We start from the raw sequence: 12951 nt of genomic DNA on the forward strand, positions 1-12951 counted from the left end.
GTGTTGAGTTATGCACTGACATTATCCCAAGTGTTTCCGACAATGTCCAAACGCAGAGAAATTCACAAGTTTACTCAGGCTAACGCGTTAGTGCATTTCATGTGGTCGCCGCCGCTACTTCCGGGCTAGGGAAGTTGCCAAACTTCGGCTTTAAAACATTACATCATCTGTGCAGATTCAACAGGTCACCATGTCAACAGTAAAGCGAGTTTGATGGCAGGTTCATTTGTGGTTAATTGTGTTAGCCTACTCATGCAGTGTTTATCTGCCCCGAAGTTTAATTTACTGTAAACTTGGTCGCTGCTGTAGTCAGGTTGATAAACAGGAGTGAAGATAAATCCACTTTTTATCCTCAAAGTTTAGAAGTGATCTCTGAGCTTTCTCTGTGTTAATGAGATTGGTTCTAAAGCTATACATGCTTAACAAGAGTTTATTTCATATTAATCATTTATCTATTGCACTGATATGATGCAGTACCCCTGCAGTATGTGAGAAACTACTACCATAGCACCTGTCATTCAACTCCAAGACGAACAGGGACAGTGAAGTTGGGTGAATCTGCAAGGCACCAAAGCTAACATGCTGTAAGTTTTTGGGACCCATTAGTTCCACCTTTGAACAAACTATCACAGTGGCCAGATATAGTTTGGTAACGAGATCCTACTTTGGGAAGGTAGTGTGTCATCACAAAGTCAGAAACTGCACAGGTTTAAAATGCACTCCAATACTCCTGGAGCACTCCTTGCCACAGGAAAATGTTCATGAGTGTCATGAGGGTTGACAGTACATCTCTTCATTTGCACTGGCTTTCCTCCTGTGTGACCACGATCAATTATTAATTGAAAGTGTTTCTCTTTTTTTCAACCTTTGCTCCATTATGTAGTTGGAATTATGCACGAGTTGCACATTTGGGATGATCTAATCAGTTTTTTCTTGCTAGAGAAACTCGATCAATTTAAAAGAAGAAAATGAATCCATTTCAGAAAGTAATTTGACATGGGTCTGGCCTACTGTACTTGCTCTCCACAAAAGCGCACTGGCAGTAACCCAGCGTCTATCAGTCATATACACCAGTGGCTAGCCCTCTCTCTCTCTCTCTCTCTCTCAGCCATCCCGGCGATAGTCTAAATGTCAGTGTTTTCTGGGCTCCTAATGTGTTCCTAAAATAGTATCTCCATTGCTGAGCCTCTGTGAAAAGGCACGCTCCAGAAAAGGCATAGTGAATCTGACTCACAGCAGAGGCAGCAGAAACACCATGCCATCCCAAAGCCAATTAAACATGCATGGGGGTGTATGTGACCTCAAAAAAAAAAAAAAAAAAAGCCAATGGATGCTGGATGGCCACTCTCTCCCCCATCTTTTCCACTCTGTAGCTCACCCTCTGTCACTCTTTTGCTTAAAGCCTTTCTTTTCTCCCTTTTTGCCAATTAGAGTGAATAATTCAGGGTGGCCTGTATGTACCTGTTAAGTGTTTTTCTTCCAATGAGCACACTCACGGAAAATTGAGGTGAGGAGACGACGAGTAAGAGGCTGGGCAGCGCAAGCAGATGAGCTGGCATGGAAAATGGATGGGCATTCACACACTAGCAAACACACACACACACACACACACACACAACCACACACACACACACATAGGTCAGCAGAGGGACCCCCAGTGCATTTTGATGTGTTTCCAGAGGTCAGTGCAAGGCTAGCCATTCAGACGCTATCATGATGTGGCTCAGAGAAAGACTAATTAGCTCTCTCTCCCAGCGAGGTTCTAATCAAAGAAGGAATGGCCACATAATGATAGATGGAATCCCCGGACAATGCAATTAAAATTGAGTAATTTAATACAATAATTTAATTCCAATGACAGCACAGGAATTCTAGAATGTGAGGTCATGTGTTCCATTCCATTCCATTCCATCAGAACCTAAACTAGATACCAGAATGGCGGGGAAATATGCCTCTTGTGCTTCATAATGCTCAACAGTGCAGAAGGAGGAAATGGGATGGAAATCTTGAAATGTCATACTGTATATGGATGGGCTGATTTTCCGCATTTAATCAAATTCAAACTCGGCTTTAAATGTCATAGTTGCCTTAATTAACAGAGACCACAATGTAATATCGGTTTCACAATGAGGGGGCTGCTTGTTACCGTGCCATTCATTCGCATTCATCGCTAACGCCGGATTCCGCTCGCATACCAGGTTGCATCCATCACGAAGCATTTAGGGACTGACTCACTGGGAGAAAAGAGCACACTGGTGAGCTTTAAATCTAAGTCAATCAATCAAGCTTTGTTTCTAGATAAACATTGTTAAAACACCTGTATGGTATGAGCAAATGGCATCCGATGTTGAAGACTGTGAGATGTGGTTGATAGCTTGGGGGAAAAGCCAGTAATGTGGACTTTGAGTTATTTGTCAAAATCTCCTGATTTAATTCTATGACATCCTGGCTTGCTTGAATTTTCATCTTTTCTGTCTCTCAGCATCGCCTGAAGATTTACTGAAGTATTTCTGCACATGTACTTTTTCAACAACTCAGAACTATTTTGAGCTACGAGCGGCTTTCCAGGAAGTTATTCTGCACGTCTTGCTCTGTTTAGCTTTTTGTAGTCCCCTGCATTACAGTTGCCACATTTAGATTCCCTCGGCTTGCCACCGTCATTAATTAATCATATACAATAAACAGATTGATTCCTTTAATTTATACTCCTACTCATGCTCGCAGTCTTCTGCCTTTGGTGTGTGAGCTGAGTCTGAGAGACGTGTCACCTTGTAAGACATACTGAATGCCTTCCCTTGAAGGAGGGAAACAGAGAGAGCGGGGAAGATAACACAGCCAGGCAGCACTAACCGATCAGAGCACTCCAGCAGAGATATGACCCACATAGACCAACGCTCGTTTAATCAGCCTGCTACTAGCAGCATGGCGGGGAAGGAGAGAGAGAGGGAGGGACAGGGGGAGTGTGAGTGTTAGGTGGCTCCAGTTAATTTGAAAGAAAGCTAAAATACGTTTATAAAAAATGCAATTTCTTTCCACATTTTTTTCTGTCTCCTTTCCTCACACCACTGTTCCATCTTGCTCGCTCCTTCATTATTTTCCGTCTCTCCTGACTCTATTATTTTCTTTACTTTCCCTTCCATAAACCGAATCTATGATCAAAGCAGATAAGAAATGGTGAGAGGCCTCAATAACACACAGATACACTGAGAGAAGATTTGTGGTGGCACTGCAACAAATAAAAGACAATTTCATCAAGCTTTTGATATTCATCTGGAGCCAAATACTTATTTTTCCATTTCTCTTTTTACAAATATATTGGAAATTCATTGTAGGTCAAGCACTGATATTAACTGTCTGGGATGTGTTATGACCAGAGATTATGACCATAAATTGTCTCTTTTCATATTGATAAAACAAATCTACAGCTACAACAAATAATACCCAAACCAACATCAGTCTGAGAGATATTTTAGGGAGTAGGTTGCAGTGTTAGTTGTTTTTGCACCAGTAACAAATAACCAACGGGTGTCAACATTGTCAACGTCTCGCAGAATGTATTTAGAAATATTGAGCTCTGAAAACCTAAAGTAGCAAGGATATTAGTGAATGGAAAGAAGTATGAACATCATTAGTGCCCTAAATGCACAGTATGTAATATTGAAATACATCAAAACTGTCATGCAGAAATCAGCAATAACAATGTAACGTAGCTAGTTAGCTACCGAGACATCAGCAAACTGGTCGCCATTGTTTTATGCTTGTTATAAAGAAAAGGAAATGACAGAGAGTTCTCATAACCCTTGGTTTGAAGTGTGCCAATGAAAAATCTCAGTTTGGATGGCCATTTAGCCCTAACACTTCACCTGACCCCTCAATCCCAACAGGAATCGGTGTACCCTACCCCTAGACGGGACCATGCAAAACAAAGGGCTAGGGCTAAGTGGTAGGAGGAAGGGGTGTAATGGGATTGGGCATTTCTCAGAGTGGCCTCAAGTTGAAGAAACTGTTTCTCTACTTGGAGAACAGTGGTCATATGTAACCCAAAGTTTTTTAACGGCCAGCACACACCTGGTCAACACATATCTTCCAAATTTACCAGGATGTGCAACTATGCTATGTTCCACTGTCATCTCTCCAGAACAGCAGGAGTGGGGTAAGGGTAATAAAACCTTACCTTGACTAAGGGCGTCAATTTAAGTGTGTCAAATGAGGCAATACACTGCCAGGAATACGAGCGATGCTGGCTTCCGAAAAATCAAGCTGCGAGGCCCAGTTTCAGAACGAGGTGGCGTATCAAAAAAAGTGAAACCTGCAAATATGCATGCTCATTGGAATCAAGATATTAACAAATCTACACTACATACACACCCTTTGGCCCGCAGGTACCGCCACAAACAAGAACTGCTGCTTAACAGTCCAATTTGTAAGATAGTTGCTTTTGAGTCTCATTCCCAACTTGTCAGATACGGATACTTTGGCTTACCCAGGTGATTGACTGACACTTTGGGTTGGTAGGTAGGACCGTCCACCATCCGAAAGCATCACTAGTTGACGAGTTAGGAATGAGACTCTACAATCAACTGTCTTTTAAATTGTGAGATGCTATCAAAGTCTTGACAGTCTTGCAACATCACTATGGCCGAATGGGAGGAGCGTAGGGGCTCCTTGGTCGTGCCCTACAGAAGCAAAATGACTGAAAAGGGTGCCCTAACAAGTTATATTCATTGAGTAGAAATGGGACTTCCAAGAGTCTAGAACACTTGGAAAAATGCGGGACCTCAAGGGCTGAGCCAGTGAGAGGATGTGCTGGATGGGAGAGGATGAACTGTCTTAGAAATATCCCACCTACTTGTGTGCAATGTCTCCCACACCTCCTAATGTTAGTCAGTACCTTGGCTGGCAGCTACATTCACTCAGAGGCCAAGCTCAAAATTCAAGTCCAACTTTCTCTGTGTCTGTAATAAAAAGTTGTGCCAAGTAAGGGGGTCCCAGGTGGCCTAATCTTACTTCTGCAAGATTTCCGAGAACGACAGCATGTGTAGTCAATACAGAGCTCACATCCTCTCTCTGCACTCTTTGCAGGGGTGGTTGGAGGGAGGAAAGAAAGAAAGGAAAGGCATACAACCAAGGCCATCAATGGGTTTTGGCGTATTTTCCAAGGTGAGGGCAGTTGTTCCCCGGGGAGAAGAACAGCAGGCTGCAGTCTGTCTTTCCACTCTCTATGGGATTGTCCCTGCATGTGGACCATCCTCAGAGACACAAACGATCTTTGGGCCATTTTAGAGAAGCACCTGCAAACCTAAACTGTAGGGTATGGCAGAGGGCTTGCTGTATTGTTCTCATTTGCAGCATATTGATATCCGGCAGGGAGAAAAAGAAGTAAAGCAGAACTTTCTCTTTTAGTGCACACAATCTTGTCCCTGGAGCAAGTATCCCAAATAGAATATACCTACTAATAATGATGTTATCATTAGGCCACATTGAGAAGATCAGAATGCTGTTTATTTAATGTTTCCCCCTCTTTTCTCCCTAATTTGGTATGGGCATTTCCCTCAGTTGTTGCTTACTTTCACTCTTAGCCACACAGTTGGTGCGGACAGACCAACTTCCCTGAATTATCCACTAGTTTTGGTGCAAGGACATGATACCTCACCAGCTACCAATCCATGAACACTGCCAATTATGTTTGCCAAACCATGAGCACAGGTGCTGGGGATTTGACTCATTTCTTCAGTAATGGATGCTTGTTTTTTCCCCCATGCACTAACATGTATGCTTTACCCGTACTGACTTTCATAACTTTTAGGTGGCTGGAAAAGTAGATGGAGGTCATACCTGTTCCAAAACATACATGATCTTTAGACAACCATGATGTACAGCCAAACAAAGTGAATCTTGTAGTGTGATACCCCTTGCCTCTGTCTGACTTTCTAGTATCCTACTGTTGTGGCATTTGGCTGTACACTCTGTATTTACCTAAGTTGTAAAGGCTGTCCTCTTACACAAACATCTATTTCAAACACCAGCCTTAATCTCAACCTAGCCCTCAAGTGGCTATTCAAGGGCAGGTGCACAGGTGCTTTTATGTTGTGCATAGCCACTTCAAAGGTGGTTTGTGTGAACGTATCCTCATCCCCTGACCCTTGAGGGTCTGTACTTCACATGTATGGGATGTGTAAATAGATGAAGAGTTAGTCTCAATACAATTAAGAGCTATGGCATGCATATACTTTCTTTAAGACAGTCAACATTTCCCCCAGTAATTTCCTGATATTATTCTGTAAATGTTTACCTTCATATACATAAAGCTTTTTATGTATATGAACATTAGTTGTTTTTACAGATTTCCAAAGAAAGGTAGAATTTCCCAGACTAAAACAAAAGCACGTAGCAAAGTACTAGAAAACCTAAAGTATGTCATCACTAAATGGCTAGAAATGCATATTTGAAGTGAAATCACTTAACTCTGTGTTTGCATTTCATTTCGCTGTAAAAACTGGTAACACTCAAGAGGCGGAAAACCGCGAAGCTATGTCAGTAATTTATTTGTTGGCAAACAACTTTCACTGTTACAACAAATATTAGTTATGAGATCATTCAACTTGGAACCCATACAAAAAGAATAAATAATTAGCAATAATATTGTAATAATAATCATGATCATAATAATTTAAAAAAAGAACCATAAAACAAACCCAGTGCCACTTTATTTACTCCTGCCTAAAGCCAGCTTTCTTTCCTCTAAGCTCGTTTTTGCTGTCTTTAAACCAATAAACAGATAAATAAATAATTTCTCTCTTGGGGACATGGAGGGGGCTTGTGGGATACATGTGCAAGCTACACTTCATACACTTATGAAATCTTCTCCTAAATAAGTAAACATTGGCTTTCCACATTGGACAGTGCCGCTGTGTGCAGAGCTTTCACATCTTCAGTACACAAACATGGTGTAATCATGGCATTTCACAGGTGAGACCCACTCTTTTTCAAATAGTGGAAATTCTCTTTTTTTTAAGTTTAGAGAATGACATTTATTATTCTCAGTATTCTTTTTTTCTGTACAATAAGTTCTAAACCAGCACAGCAAGGAAACGTCAATTAGTAAAATATTTGGCAATAGAGAGGATATGCTTCACAAACCATTCTCGTGTAACTCCAAATATCCATCTGCCTTAAGGAATGAAATGCTTTATTCAAGAAACAAATGAGATGAGTCCCACCTTCAGCAAAGACTAAAACGTAGCATTTCCATTTCATAACTTTGCCACTTCATTGTCCCTTTAGTTTTAAATCTACACAGTGGTAAAGTATATAGTAACAATTGATTTGCAAAATGTTAAGTGACAGTGGTGTTGCTATAAAAAGGACCAGAATGAAGTGTGCGCAGGGTATATGCGTATTGATTAAGGAGTGCTTAACTGTCTCTGTATGTACGAAAGAGTGACATGAAAGATTGTTCCTTGCTCGTTCTGCAGTCTACACATGACCAGAACATGTCATGACATTTCAGAACAGTTCCACACACAGAAGGTTTGCAACGTAAAAATTAAAAAATAAAAGACTTGGTCATATGCAACATTTGTATCTGTATCTGTATTCTGTACAATACATAGAAACAGTTTGTGATTTCTTTATAATCCTTTGATAACTGAAAACTTTTACAGAAGAAAGGAGAAGAAACGGAACCCATTCTTGTTTTTTTTTTTTTTTTTCTTTTTAAATTCAGTCTGTTGTAATATGATCTTCCTTCTTTGTTTTCAGTGAAATACACAGTAGCCGCAGTCACTACAACTTGCAGGAATGTTACACCAGCCCAGACAAAACTTCAGTTTAGCAGATACGAACAGGAAGAGAATTCAGAACATCAGCGTGATATGGGTACAGTTCGGTTGCCCAATAAAATAGTTTTCAGGGTGATCCGTAGTGAGGGCATATATCATACATCCTCCACTTGATTGGCAGGTAGTGGGGCGGAGCCTCTTTAAGGCCAGTTTATGTTGTGAACACCAGAGTTTAATTTCCTGCTCTACCCTTTGGAGAGGTGGAAACGTTATCCCAGTACGTGTCTTTAAGAGTGAGACAGAGAGACAGACATACAAACAAACAGACAGGCAGCTCCACGCCCCTGTAGTGGTGGTATTGGAGACTATATGCTATGATCTGCTAGAGGTCCATATTGGGGAACTTGTAGGGCTTCAGTCAATTCAAGATTCAAAATTAAAGTAACAGGTAGGGTAAAATTACACAATCCCTCCCCATTCCTCTCCTTTCCAGGTTGAATGTCCCATTTCTGTTTGATGTTCACAAAAAGTCTCTCAGAAACCGCCCTTTCAGTCTGCACCATTTATGACAATACATTCAGTCCCAGCTTCCACTTGACCGGCGATATCTCAACCATATTGTCATGAGCCATAGTTAATGTCACACACAGCACATCAGTCCAGGGTGGCGGGGCCAGCTCAGTCGACAACACAGAATGTTTTCATTGGAGGGTTGGAAGTGTGAGAGTAGGCTGGGGAGGGATAGAAGTCTCTTGATTGGCTCTATAGACTGGTGACCAGGTGAGAAGGGTCTATGGGCGGCTCCTCAGGCGACGAATCAGACTCCTCCTTGCTTCCGGACACCATGTACCCATCACTGCCACCACGGCCCATGTGGTAGTAGCTCTGGAGCTCGTGAAGGTGATTCCTGGAGCCTAAGTTTGGCATGCTCTTATAATAGACGTCATCCAGCTCTGGAGCAGTGGCACTCTTACAGGGCTGCAGTTCCCCGGAGCTGTCTTCCTCTCCGTCTGTTAAACCATTCATCTGCCCATCTGGAAGGTCCGTCAACACTGGCATGCTGGTGTAAAGTGAGTCTCTGTGGTTGGGCGAATGCGTGTGCTCGTCAGTGTGCTCGTTGGTCAGCAGGGGGAAGAAGCTCTCGCTGGTCTCCTGGGGAATGCGCCGTGGCCGAGCGAAGCTGTGGGGAGGTGGCGGAGGTGGGGGGTGGCTGTCTGGTGGAGGAGGCCGTGGCGGCAGGAGCGGCGCGTTGGACTCCTCTCTGATAATCTCCAAACCCAGGTTTTCCTCATGGGGGAAGGCTGCAGGGTTGTCCAGCACCATGGGGCCATTGTCCTCTTTACTGCTGCCCACACAGCCACCAACTCCGCTGCTGCTGCTGCTGCTGCTGCCTCCTGCCATGCTCCCTGAAAGACCCAGGCAGGAATAATAGTTACAGCACTGCTCTGCTCATTTTAGAAAAAGGGGCAGTGTTTTTGCTTGTATGGTGACGTGGTGATGATTCTAGCGTTCCACAGAAGAGATTCCAGCTTTAACTACTCAGTGTTTTCAATTAACATAATTTATCCATAAATAACAAATGTATTATAATTTTATGGTGAATCTCGGACACCGAAGACAGCTAAGAGGATAGTGAGTATTGGACTTACATATGCCAGGTGGCCAGAAACACGACTCTTAGACAATGTTTCTCAGCATCTGCTGGACCGAAAATTATGGGACTGTACACTAGCAAGTTTGCCATTAATTTTGAAAGGTGACAATATTCCAGTGTTTTGTTCACAGGTGGTTTCAGCTGCCTCCAAGTGGCCAAAAAGTCAAGTATTGCAGGTTTAACATATTCATTTACAGCACCTGTGCATGTCAAAAAAACAAAGCACGTAACGAAACGCCAAACACTGTTCCTAGCGTTAGACACCCGCTCTAGTTAAAATATGAGACAGAAAAAGCGTTTAGGCAACCCAACTTATGGAAGGTGCTCTATTTCAGCTCTATTTGTGAGGTTTTCGAGTAGTGTGTCTATCGAGATAAAACCGTGTGTGACTATCTAAACGTGTAATTTGAAAATCAAAACAGTCACCTCCATTGGCCATGCTGCTGTTGACCAGCTTGTTCATCAGGTTGTGATTGCGCTCAGTGGTGGCTCTCTCGTGGTTGTTGAGGTAGGACGGGATGTAATTGGAGGTCAGCTCCTTGAGGATCTTCTTCTCCAGGGTTGTCTCCTTGTGGTTGCTGTGGGTGCCGTAGCCGCCGGTACGGTCTAGAATCTGGACGCAGTCGCTCAAGTACTCACTGCTGGCCATGCTGTAGTTGTTGGTATGGTTACCATTCAGCGGGAGTGTATCCATAACACTGGAGTCTCTTGCGTTGTTCAGGATGCCCTCTGAGGAACAAAATTAATACAAAAAGTAATAATTATTAGGATTCTTAAATAAACTAAGTGGATTTCTCAGAAGAGAGATTTTAATTATTGTTTGATATCATCGTGTGTGCTGTGAATTGAGGATTAAAAAGTAGCACTGATATTTTTTGGAAAGAAAAATGCTTCAAGCATCCATAATTCATTTAAGAGAAACCTCAGAAGTACTTTCTTTTCTCAATTACTGCCAGCACTAGAGCAATACAAAGAGCAGTGTTAAGAGCTTCGCTGCAAAATATGATAAATGTTTTGAAGTGATACTTAAAGTTATTACATTACAAGTGATTTTAAGGGCAAACCTATTGCAGCTCAATTCTAACTCAAATGTCAATTTGCACATTTGATCCACAATAATTCAGATTCAATGTTTTTTTATATTGTACATAAGTACATATTGTGTTCAAGGAAGGATTTTTTTAACAGCATTTTCTAGAAAAACCAAATAAATCCACTGTACTACATGGACTGACTAATGATTTGAGTAAAAAAAGACTTTGGCGTGGCTGACAGCCAAACAACACTGCTGTTTGGATGTAGATTGGACTGAAAAATGTTCGGCACAGTGCTTTGGAGGCAAGAAAAGAGAGAAGAAATTAATGTTATGGAAGAGTATTAATTTAGCCCATACTTGTGTCTCGGTAAGGTGCTAATGGACAGCATGAGGGAGAAGGGAGAAAAGAGACAGTCGTGAGTTCATACTGCGAGAGAAGCAACTTTCGCCATCTACAAAATCAACAGTTGCACAGTAATTGGAGGGATGATAAAAAGGGGTTTAACAAAGAAACCCTGCCTCTCAAAATCAAAGTCAGTTGACTGACTGCTTTTCAAGGCCTTATCGTTAACTGGCAGCTATCATGTGGTTTATTATTTATTTAACATAGTGAAAACATAAAAAAAAAAACACCTCACAAATTACATTTAAAACATAGTTTATAAACAGCATACGTGCACTAAGACAAGCGATACACAAGTCCCAACTGACACACACAAAATGACATTCAAAATGAAGCACACACTGTGTAAAATAGAACATTAACACAAAATAGTGCAAATATTTCATGGCTCCCAAGTAGCTTATAAAAGATACAGTAAAACTGCAGCCAGTAACGTATAGCATGCATCTATAGCATACAATAAATCAGCATGTGATCTTGTTATACTGTTTCGATAAATCATCAACAGAATTTCCTCTCTACATTTATGTGCTGCGAGAACTGCCCAGTGGGTGTCCTTTGTGAGAGATTATTGCAGTGTGATTGATCGCCTCACTTGGGAGCCATAATAAGGCGAGATCAGATATGCAGCCAAAAAGTTTACCACGGTAGCAAACATTTTTAAATGAAATAACCATGCAAAATAAATTGAATTTAAACTCTACGCTAACTTTCCAAATGCTGTATGTTTATAATAGGAACATCAGGCACACCTTGGGTGTTGTACATGCCCACAGCTGGGTTGTTATAGACTGCCGAGTCCCCCAGGAGAGTGTTATAAGGATTGTTAGTACCATGGGGACGAAGGAGAGCATTAGTTATAAGATGATTAGCCATGGCTCCTGGTACAGACAGATAGAGAAAGAGAGAGGAAGAGCAAACAGCCAAGTCGAGAGAAGGAAGAGAGAGGAAAAGCAACAGCCAAGTCAAGAGAGAAAAAGAAGAGAGAAGCACTCAAGGGGAAAAAAAGGGGCAGAGATAGAAGGGGTGAAGGAGAGAGCATGTAGACGTCGCAGAGTGGAAGTAAGCGAGAAGGAGAGAGGAGAAGGGAGAGTGAGATGGAAAGTGAGTGTGTGGAAGAAAGAGGGAGAGAAGAGGACAAGTAAATCAAACAAGCAAACATAGTTCGAGGTGAAAGCCAAGAAAAAGCTTGACAAGTCATTCTTGCAGCCACTGCGTTCAGGCCAAGGGAGGGGACGAGACAGAGAGAGAGAGGGAGACAGCGAGAGAGAGAGACAAAGAGAGAGTAGCATAGCTTGGAGAAGATTGTGCTGCAGTTCAATACGCTTGAGCAGAGTAGCATGACTACAGGATAGTTAATGGGGGCCACAAAAAAAGGTGTTCTCAGTGCATTTTCATCCCTAGGTGGGAGACAGATCTTGTGCACATAAAGACACTGCAGAAAAAACAGAAGACGAATGAACATGACAGCTCCTATGCATTCATCCTTGTGTTGTATTCTCCACCGTGTCAAACACACTAACTCCAGCACTATGCCTATAGTACTAAGTATTTCATGTAGCTTAAAAACACAAGTTAGATGGATATTTGTGGTGTCATTTTTTTTTCGCTAAGAGGAACAGGTGTTCAGCTAAAAGAATATACCACATTTTACTCATCTACCTCCTAAACCTAAGGTTTGAGGATATCACAGTTCATATTATTAAACTTTTCACTTGTACTATTTCAGAAACAAGATGTTGGCCAGCAGCCTGAACTTGGCCGACAGAATATAGTTCCAGGTAGAATAAATAAGAAATAATGGAGACAGTGGAATGTGGCCGAATATTGAATCATTTTCTGGGCATCAGTGTAGATTCTCTATTAAAAAAAAAAAAAAAAAAAAAGGATTTTATGCATCATAATGGATCTTTGCTGATACTGAATATGCTGAATTTTTTTTCCCCAACTCATTTTGGCCAGTTGCCAATGCTGATGATACGTATACATGCACTTTTTCCCCTCAATTTTATTCCCCCACTTAATTGCAGAGAACATCAAGTCTCTCTTGGAGTGCAATTAACATAATTATGCTTTT

General features: G+C 41.7%; 1 protein-coding gene across 1 annotated transcript in view; it reads right to left on the minus strand.

The window, feature by feature from the left end:
* Positions 1-8543: 8543 nt before the first annotated feature.
* Positions 8544-12951, minus strand: part of adgrl3.1 (adhesion G protein-coupled receptor L3.1) — a 91045-nt gene continuing 86637 nt past the window's right edge. Inside the window, exons 21-24 of the mRNA XM_073465839.1 lie at positions 11627-11755; positions 10829-10846; positions 9862-10164; positions 8544-9118 (exon numbers count right to left, since the gene is read on the minus strand). Of these exons, the coding sequence (XP_073321940.1) occupies positions 8544-9118; positions 9862-10164; positions 10829-10846; positions 11627-11755 (1025 nt within the window). The remainder of the gene's footprint in view (positions 9119-9861; positions 10165-10828; positions 10847-11626; positions 11756-12951) is intronic.

This window comes from Pagrus major, chromosome 1, assembly GCF_040436345.1.
Source record: "Pagrus major chromosome 1, Pma_NU_1.0".
NCBI classification, from domain to species: Eukaryota; Metazoa; Chordata; class Actinopteri; order Spariformes; family Sparidae; genus Pagrus; species Pagrus major.